Raw genomic sequence first — 10,769 nt, 5'->3', positions numbered from 1 at the left:
GGGTGCTCATGACACACTGAACAAATGTCTTTGGATTTACTGTATCACAAGGCATATCCACTGAGAGCAAGAGAGTTGAGGGATATGTTTTCAACAAATACACCAAAATACTTACCTTTGCAAGTATGTGCTGGTAGATTTTATGTATATGTACAGATCATGGAATTTCACATCAGCAGTTTAAACATTACATATCGGCAGAAAATTTGGAATAATTTAAATAGACATTTCACACAGAATGGTTCATTATATCAAAGAATAAAAGCATTTTCAATCACATTAAAGAATTACTTTTAAAAAGTTGTTCAGACAAGGGCACAATGTAATTTGACAAATGATGGCCACAAAGTAATCTGGCAATTTGTGTCCAGAACTGTGACATTTTTCAGGGTAACTGAGGTTAGCCCTAGTATATTTTGAAACAAACTACACAAAAATAAAGAGTTGAGACTAAGACAAAAGAGGTATGCAATATGTGTATATCTGCATATAAGAATGTATACAAAGAAGTATTAGAAGACTTTAAGTACAGAAAGAGGTATGCAATGTGTATATTTGCATATATAAATGTATGTATTAAAAGAGCTTTAAATACAGAAAGGCAACACTAAAATCAAGAGACAGAAAAGATAGTTTAATAAGTAATGTTGGACCATTGGCTAATTGGAATAAAGCTATATAACTTACCCTCTTCCTTAGACCAAAATAAGTTCTATGTAAGTCTGCCTTAAATGTAAAAATATAAAATTTATGCATTTGAAAAATACATAATAATCCTGAAGTTGAAAAGCTTTCCTACATACAATGCAAAGTATAAATGCTAGAGGGTATAAAGGGAAATACCCAGTAAGTTTTACTTCTTCAGAAGACAGGAACAGAAAAGCACCCACCTAGAGGAAAACATTTGTTGAAACACCTCTGACACTTGACTTTACAAATTAACACAGCAGGTGAGAAAAAGGAAAAAGGCAATAAGCAGGCAGTACAGGGGGAAGAAATTACAAGAGGTTAAAAATTTCACTGAAAACTAAATAGCTGGAACCCTAAGTTAAAAGGTTACATTTCTGACATGCTGCAGAGAGCGCTCCATCAGTAACACACCTGGCAAAAACAAGGACCAGAGTCCAATCCCAGCACTCGAATTTTAATGCCCCCCCACACACTTTATGAGTACGTATGTCTGCATGTAAGTATGTGCATGCCTGGTATCTATGGAGGCCAGGAGGGCATCAGATGCTCTGGGACTGGAGATACAGATGGTTATAAGCCACCACGTGGGTGCTGGGCATCGAACCCTGGACTGCTGGAAAAGCAAGCAGCTGGTGTTCTTAGCCACCATCTTGCTGGCTCTAAAGTAACTTTAAAATTACATTTACTTTGTGTTGGGTGTGTGTGCTCATGTGTACCACAGAATGTAATTAGAGGTCAGAGGACAGCTTATGGGAGTAGGTCTCTTCCTTTCCACCATGTGGGTCCCAGGGACCAAACACAGGTCATCGCCAACTAATGACAAGCAACTTTGTGACCCATCATCTCATTGATCCTCAAATTTTTAATCACAAATAACATACATAGAAAAAGCAGGTCTAACACATGACATCTATAGCTGATTAATAAACAATTGTGATAAACACTACAAGGAGTACAGGTGTACTCAGCTCAGTAGTAGAGTGCTTCTTTAGCACACGGTAAAGCCCTGGGTTTGAACTCATTTATTCTAAACAATGTGTAAGACAAAGGTTACCCAGGTGATGTATCATGTCAGTGAACCATTTTAGGCCATTTGCAGGTCTGAACAAGCAAATCTCTATTGCTTGCATTCCTCCATACACGTCTTGAAAGTGACCTGTATCAAACCAAAACGGGCCTGAAGATTTGTATCCACGTACAAACCTCTTGCTTCCACGTTAAATACAAACACCAGCTCCTTTCGAGAGAGATCTAGGAATGATAACTAGCTACAAGATGCTTCCACGGCACACAGAAATCCAGTAACTCCTGGCTTGAACAGTGCATGGAATGGGAAGGTGAGGGAAGGAAATGATAACAGATTAATGCTTTTATCACAATAGTCCCTGGAATAAAACCACAGATGCTACCAAGAAGCCACAAACGTTTATTGCATGACTGTGGAAAAGCAAAGGTTTAAAAGGCAAGGTGGGAGCTCTTCTCTGCCTTTTCTGGTGGGCTACAAGATCAAAGCTCACAGCAGGACAGATACTGGAATGATGCACCGCTGGACTTTTTCTTTCAGGTTTACAAAAACAAAACAAAACTTTTTGTTCTTCTTTGTGCTTCTGGGCTCTTGGTAGGTCGATCAACCACTGCTTTGTCACCAGAGTTCTCAGCTGGGTTTACAAATGGACGTGCCCAAGACTGCCATCTGGTGGAAATGATAGACATTGAGACCATTTGCTTTTAAGTGACTAATGGCTAAGTCCTACTTGGGGGGTAGAGGAATAGTTCATAACAGCACTAACAGATATGAAATAAGGAATTAATTTAAGAAAGCAGCCCTATAAAGGGAACTGAATGGTAGTGGGGGTGATACAAACACTTCTGTAATTAGAAAGATGTAGCATCTTCCTGAAATGGACATAAAATCCATGCTCAAAATATCACCTAGCAATTTAATCTATGCATTTAAAAACACAGCCAACAGGGAAATATTCCCCACATTATTCAAAGCTCATCCTGAGGAAACATATTCAACTTTTTTTTTTTGGTAAAAGGAGAATGAGGGGCACAGATAATCAAGAATATAATAAAGCTGATATTCAAGATGACATGATACTGGTACAGCAGAGTGACATGGGATGTCCATAACATACAACCAAATGCAACAGTGAATATAAAGAATAGGGAAAGGCTGGCTTCCGCAACAGCTGGAACCATAGGGGTAATGGGAGAGTTACAGGAAGATGCTGTATTAGATTTTGGTCCCTAAGTTCCAGTTGCATTAAATGTCTGTACCTGTATTTATTAAAAAGAACAAAGTCATAAAGGAAAAATTGCATTTACTTACTCATAATATGAAAACATTGTCAGTGTATGAAATTGAAGGTTGGTAAAACTGTTGAAGAAAATGATAATGTTCTAAAACTTTTGAATGTACACAACTCTGTAAAGTTCATCAAACTTAACACCTAAGATCTTTGCAATGTATGTAAATTACTTCAAAAACTTTATAGTGAATCCAAAGAAACATCACTAAATTTGAGTTAAAAATGGTACCTCAGGGATAAAGATGCTCTGATCGGTAAGAACTCTACAGTAGTGTTCAGACCTGAGCCTCCTAGCCCTCTGTAGTACACATATCCCACCACATTTGAAAGCCCTTACTCTGCTTGAGGGAAAGCCATCCCACTAGGAAAACCACAGCATGATCTAAGATTTTGAGGATGCTGCGACCTTATGCTTATTTTAGGAATTCCTCCATACCTTGCACTGACAAACAACAAGCCATAAACATTACAGTGAGACAGAGGAAATAATTCATGAACATGTAAGACTAATAGTTAATTTGCTAAATGTGAAGAAAAATGACTAGCAGAATATACAAGCAAACTTTAATAAAAGATAGACTTAAGCAAATATGAGGCTAAAAGTTCATATGCTATATAATAGAATAACTGGGAATTAAGAAAAATACCATATGATATTCATTCACCCACCAAACTGGAAATGTGCATGCTGAGAAAGTGTGTGTGTGTGTGGGGCACCCTTGTATACTACAGGTATATAAATTGACACCATCATTGGAAGACAATTCAAAACTAACTAATTTTGTTTCTATGTTGTTTTTATTTAAAAGCTTATTTTAAAAAATCCCAGTACATGGCCAGAAAACTAGATCAATCCTAGATGAACGGATAATCTCTACCCCATGGAACTTGGCACCAATGAAATACAAACCCTATGGATGAGCTTCCCAAGGACTTATTGGTACTTGACTAAAACAGTCACCTGGCAAAATTTCAGTTCAATATAAATCATCCCTTGAGTTTAAAACCACGAAAACAACAACTTTGACTTTAATGAAAGGGAAATGAGTTTGAACTGAAAAAAAATTACAGAAAGCAACATTCATTTACTTTATAACTGATACACAAATTTCACAGGTGTCAATGTTTTTATGTCTTCTTTAAGGGAAAAATTGAAAACTCGCTTTCCTGAATGCTTCTCAAGGAGTAATCATTCTTCTAGCTGGGCCAGGTGGCATATGCCTGACCCCCAAACACTAGAGGCTGAGCCCCAGGTTGAAGATGCACAGGACATCCCTGTCTCAACAGAAGCAGCCAGTCTTCTAAACCTCGTGTGTACTGTTGTGTACTTCGTCCACACAACACACCCACAGGCTGTCCACACCACACAGCATTTGAATGCAACAATACACAGCACTCAGTCATAAACTAAACTAGTAACAAGGTCGACCAAGTGGGCACGGCGCCACTGAGCCATGATGGCTTTGCCAATGACAGTTAAGAAAGACACTAGTGATAGAGGAAGCCTCGAAATTCAGATATTACAGACAGAATAAAGCAGTTTGTAGTCAACTTAAACTTATAACACATTTCTCTCATGGGTTATTCTTCCTTAGTAATATCTGCCTTAAATTAGGAAAGTCTAGAGACAGTCACTTCAAGGAACTGACATATATCAGTTGGGATTAGGGTACCATCCAGGACTGAGTAAGTAAGCGCAGGGAGTGGGGGAAACCTAGAAAGATCTGGGCAGTGGTGAATGAAAGCTGTATTCAACAGTGAGTATAGCCTGCTTGCTTCAGAGTTTGAAACAAGCTTACATGAAGACTGCTGGAATAACACTGACATCATGGATTGTTTCTCTAAAAGCTTACATGTTAAAACTAAGCAAAAGGAAAGCCAAAACAGAAGAACTAAAGAGCTGGGCAGCAGCTCTACACGTAACCCCAGCACTTGGGAGGCTTGACAAAGAACTGAGAGGTTGAGGTCAGCCTGGACTACAAAATGGGAGTTCTAGACCCACAAAGTAAAATATGCCTTAACAGTAGAAACCCAACCACCTGGAAACATTGCCGATTATGTATGGGATGATTTTATAGATACCATAAAGTAAAATGTAAAATAACAGGCCCTATGTGCAAAGTAACAGGAGATAAAAGACAAAGACTGGGAGAGTTTGAGCTCACAGAATAAAGACCAGAAACTATGTTAAAGATAAGTGGGAAAGAGATGGACTCAAAAGAACAATGGTTCAAAGGATGTGAGAACTGAATTCAGAGAAGAAACTCAGAAGGCCAATACCCACATTTTCACATGTAATGAGAAATATGAGGTACGGGGAATTGCTGGCCTCACTGACAAAACTCAAGTTAGACAATTGGACTACTGATGAGGATGGGGTGGGGTGGAGACATTCTGGGTCTGTGGTACCTATCTTTGCATCCTTAGCATAATGCTTCAGAGAGATGAATGCTCAATGGTCAACCCAATCACCTTATTCTAGAAGCACCAGTCTAGAGCAGTATTAGCACAGGCCAAGAGCATGTTGCAGGACAGATGTTTACAATAACCAACACTCGAATGGTACAGTCATAAAACTGAATACTATGCCTGTGTTTATTACTACTCAATCACTGTCTTTCCTGAAATGAGGGATATAGAAAAAATGTAAAAGGTTAAGTTTAAATCCGAGGCAAGGAAACAATTTCCTCTCCTCTCCCAAAACAAAACATGGTGGGTGGATCTGTAGGGATAGGGAGACGGTTTTGTGTTTGAGACTGGGTCTTAACTATGTAGCTCAAGGGCTGGAGGGATGGCTCAGTGGTTAAGAGCACACTGCCTACTCTTCCAAAGGTCCTGAGTTCAACTGTCAGCAACCACATGGTGGCTCACAACCATCTATAATGAAATCTGGTGCCCTCTTCTGGCCTGCAGGCATACATGCAGGCAAAACACTGTATACATAATAAATAAATTAAAAAAACAAAAACACACAACAAAAAGCTATGTAGCTCACGCTGGCCTCAAACTCGTGATCTTTTTTGTCTTGACTCCTGGACACTAGTGAGTGCTGCCAAGCCAAGCTGTGACAGCAGTGATGATCTCTTCCAAGAGACCCACTTTTCTTCTACCTTCTATGTACAAGTAAGTCACAATATCAGACACTCGGGAAAAGCAGAAGTGGCCAACACTGCTCATAACTCAGGCAAGTGCTTCTTTCAAGTGCCCTTTCCTGTAAGAGTAACCATTTAGTTTCATCTTCTGACACTACTTGGGACAACTGACTTCCTAATTTCCATCTTCTCAAAGTCTGTAAGTCTGTACCCACCTTTAATCCACCTTTCAAGAGACAGAAGGAGGTGGACCTTAGTTTGAGGCCAGCCAGGGCTATGTAGTGAGGCCTAAACAGGAAAAGCAGAAGCACTCTAGAGCTGACAACAGCTACCTATGGAACATATTTCGGGTAACACATTAGGGAGGGCTTAAGCTTTACTTCTAGATCACATTGACATAAATCTCACATACACATACATGGACGCCCTAGGCTGCAGGAGCAACTCTTTCCTGTTACACCGAAGGAAGACCCTAGGCTCGACTCCCAGCAGAACAAAAGCAAATAAACCAAAACACTTACCTAGTCTTTTCTTTTGGGCTCAGAGAAATACTCCCAAAGTTCAATGGGGGAGAATAAAACAGAAGCACTGAAATAAAATCACTTAAATTCTAGTGCTAATGATCACTACATCTGACTAACCCTTAACTACAATGGATTTTCTGCACACCTAGGGACTCCTTAGCTTATAGAAAAATACAATGTAATTTTTGCTGAATACTCTTTAGCTGCCTCCAGCAAATTAAGGGTATCCTAAATCTGAGGCGCATATATATATATATATATATATATATATATATATATATATATATATATATATATGTCAAGACCACCTAGAAACAAAAGTAACTCCTACCCTTAAGTGTTCACCTTTTTAAAATCCCGTGTGATGAAAGGGCTAATACTGGGTCTAAAGGACTACTATTTGAGCTGTGCACGGAACTAGCCATTTTTCTTGGAAAAAACAAACAAACAAACAGAAAACACTGCTAATATCAAAGAATGACTGACAGGCTATGATTATTCAGGAGATATTACCTCCACAATAAATGAATCAAGCAGGTCACTCTAGGAAAACAATAGACAGTATTTGCTGCCAATGATAAAATCTCACCTTTCAAAAGGAAATTAAAATTCTGAAAATCTCTTTCCATGAGCTTGATAGCTTCTCAATACTTAACAGATTAAAAAATTATATTAACAAATAAAATTTATTGCATAACACAAATGTCAGCATTCAAAAGAATTATGCAATTCAGTGAACTAGTATTCCCCTAATGGCTTTCATGCACTGGCCGGTAGAAATAAGACCAAAATGCAAGACAGACCCGAAGGATTTCATATTGAGTCTTCTCAAAGGAAGGCCTCAGACTCCACATTCTCTTTCCTAGCTAGATATCTGTGTATGGGCAGATTTCAACAAAGACCACAATATGACAGGCTGCACACACGAGAAAACATGCACTAAAAAGCAAAAGGAAGAACCCAGCCCAATGTTGAAAAGTGAAAACTAGTAGCACACCTTATGTCACTTTGTTTATATTTAGAAAGTTATTTTTCAAAGGCCAATGTTATTTCTACTAACATGGGGTTTTACAGTTACATACAAAAACATCTGCTTTAAATTCCAATACAATAAACACCAACAGAATCCACAAAGCAAAAAATTCTCTGTGACATTTACAATTTAAGATTACAAATGGGATCTGAGATCAAATTTTACAAATAACTGCACTATAAACTTCACAAGAGCAAACATTTGACATGACTCCTCTCACTGGGACGGTGATATAAATTTATACATAAATTTCCACTATGAGGACCACCAACCACCTGAGAGTTGTTCTGCTCAAGTAGCATTAACAGGCAATTTGGAGCAGAGAAATTACCTACTGTCCTTCCTGGCCTGGCTGATGCCTCTTTAGAGTTAAGAGTTCATCTATGTTCATATCAGCATTTTCACAAGTAAGCACATGATACATAGTTAAAACCACAGTCAAAGTTGCACTTTTATTTTGAAAATCACACCAAAGAGTAGTATGTCACATTGTTTTAAAATTGATTCTTTATTTAGGCAACAAGTTGGTTATGTTCACTGCATCATATGAAACATCACAATACCATAACTGGAAAGGTACTATCAGTACAAGGTCGGATCAGAGTGGACAGGTTAAACAATAAACCATTTTGCAATCTTCATTCCCCATCTTTTAACAACACCCACCCCAAGCCCCAGTAAAGGGACAAGTAGCTCTTAACACTATCATGTAAAGCACTTTAACTTACAAGGCTAAAATTTAAAGAATAAATAAAATATATCGTGGCAGTAATTCCTTTTAGAGCAAAAATCAGGTGCACAAGAAACCAAGTGACCAGGAAAGCTGTCTGTATTCAAATATGTGGCTCCCAGAAACAGCTTCAGGAAAATGATACAGAAATACCATGAATTCCATCCCACACATGACCAGATGACAACTCATTTTGACTACACGAAAAGGCAACTACTACCTGCTGAAACACAATTAAAACACAGAGGAAAATGCTTGCAAAGCATCCACAACATGTAAACCATGTACAAATGGATACATTCATTACTTCTGCAACTCCACTAACTTTTTGATAAATATTTTATTCTTCATGTTCAGCATTGAATTTAATACATGCAAAATTAAAGGGAAAAATCCCAAGAATTCAAAGTTATTGTAAAAATAAAACTAAATAATTTAAGTACCTTATGTGACAGCCACGCTGTACCGCGCCCAGTGTTACAAAATGAACGGTTACTAAACCCATGAAAATATCTCTGTAGATTTCCTTAGATCTAAAATAGATACTTTAAAATGTATTTATAGTATTTCAATGTGATATTCTGAGCTTTTAAACAGTTAAAAATTGTATCAAATTACATAAAACTTGTATCTTAAAAGCTGAAAAATTAAAACTATAGAAACCCACATGTAAAACAAAAAAGAAAAATCACAATTTACATTATAAAGGCAAATTTCATCAATTAAAAGAACTCAAAGCAGTAAGATGACAAAGCAAATTATAAATAACCATAAATTAATTCATTTGGTTTCAAAAGATTTTCTAGTAAGAGCTGAAGAATGTAGTAGACACATGTGTAAAATTTGTAATAGTTTATATTATTGCTAAACACCATCTTGAAGCAAGATAATGTTACAAGTGAACATTATTGGAGAACCCAGTTTGGTAATACAAGGAAATTGGTAAAAATTTAAATAACAATTAATAATAAATACATATCCTATAGTAATTGCTCAAATTAAATTTCAAACCACAGAACCACAAAAGGCTTCCAACTTGGTGAACTGAAAAACTGGAACTTTTCTTACAATTCTTTACTCTTAACATGCATATATGTTGTGTTTTGTTTTGCTTTAAAAACAAAAACAAAAACCCTTAATGTATCTTCAGAGTATAGCTAACTGTATTCCCATGCACCTCAGGCACATTTGTTGATTTGTGGTAAAATAATTCCAGTTTTTAGGGGCCAAAAATTTAATACAGTTGTAACCAGATGCCTGAAGTTGGTTAAAAAAAAAAAAATACTGCAGAGTACAGGTAATGCTATGAGTGGCAATTACCAGGAAATACAAATGTGAACAAATGATGGGAAATGCTAATGGTTTTCTGCTCATATCCAAAACAGTGGGAATCCACAAGAATATTTCCCCTTGTATTGAAGAAAATGTAATTAAAAGTTTCAAAAGCATTTTAGAAGGGTTATAAGGCTATCATGAGTCTTCTAGATCTCCAGCGCCCTACAAGAAGAAAAAAGGAAGAATATTGTTATTACGTACCTGCACCACTCAGCGTGGATTGACTTTCAAAAGAAAACAAATCAGGTGAACAAATTACCTTCCTTCTTTGTCTGAAAAGGTCATTTTAACAGAGAGGTGTGTGTAATGTATAGTGTGTGCATACATGTGTATCTAACGGAGAGGTGTGTGTAATGTATAGTGTATGCATACATGTGTATCTAATAGAGATGTGTGTAATGTATAGTGTGTGCATCCATGTGTATCTAACAGAGAGATGTGTGTAATGTATAGTGTGCGCATCCATGTATATCTAACAGAGAGATGTGTGTAATGTATAGTGTGCACATCCATGTGTACCTAACATAGATGACAGCTGGGATTTCCCCCTCCCTCTCCACCTAATGGCCTTCCTTTCTCAAAAACACTTTGAAAAATATTCTGGCTCGGAAAAAAAGTGTATCAAAACACCAGCTCCAACATCTGAAGAACTCAAACTTTTAAATTATAGTACTTTAAGCAATGTTAAACACAAAATTATAGAATATAAACATACGTTAATGTATAACTGAAAAACTGTTTAAAATATTTTGAGGACTTATAGGACTAATTTAAAATATCTACTTTAACCAAGGCCAAACTCACATCTATTTTTAAAATAGCTTAGGATTCTTATATTTGTTATTGATTGCCTGATAAATACTCATACCGAACTGGAAATTGTTGCAACCTTTGAAATGCTCATGGGCAACTTTCTTAAACAGCTACATGTGCCAAACTATCCAAAGGTGAGTGTTCCATACCACAGAAAAAGGCAGCAGAACTGTTACTTCTGAGTAAGCAAGACATTTTTTAATTAAAATGTTTTTCTCTTTTGTTGATAAAAAAAAA

At 37.0% G+C, this 10,769-nt stretch overlaps 1 protein-coding gene across 3 annotated transcripts in view; it reads right to left on the bottom strand.

Annotated features, from left to right (window-relative positions):
* Positions 1-2,096: 2,096 nt before the first annotated feature.
* Ppm1b (protein phosphatase, Mg2+/Mn2+ dependent 1B) overlaps positions 2,097-10,769 on the bottom strand; it is a 56,609-nt gene continuing 47,936 nt past the window's right edge. The window contains exons 6-7 of one of the 3 annotated variants that reach the window (XM_027417946.2): positions 3,026-3,073; positions 2,097-2,383 (exon numbers count right to left, since the gene is read on the bottom strand). In XM_027417946.2, coding sequence (XP_027273747.1) covers positions 3,026-3,073 — 48 coding nt within the window. In that variant the 3' untranslated portion in view covers positions 2,097-2,383. Of the gene's footprint in view, positions 2,384-3,025; positions 3,074-8,138; positions 9,882-10,769 lie in introns of those variants that run through there. The other 2 variants (XM_027417947.2, XM_027417948.2) reach the window with 2 other exon arrangements.

This window comes from Cricetulus griseus, chromosome 5, assembly GCF_003668045.3.
Source record: "Cricetulus griseus strain 17A/GY chromosome 5, alternate assembly CriGri-PICRH-1.0, whole genome shotgun sequence".
Classification (NCBI taxonomy): domain Eukaryota; kingdom Metazoa; phylum Chordata; class Mammalia; order Rodentia; family Cricetidae; genus Cricetulus; species Cricetulus griseus.
Note: the sequence above shows the minus strand (reverse complement) of the source record. Positions and strands in the feature narration are given on the sequence as shown.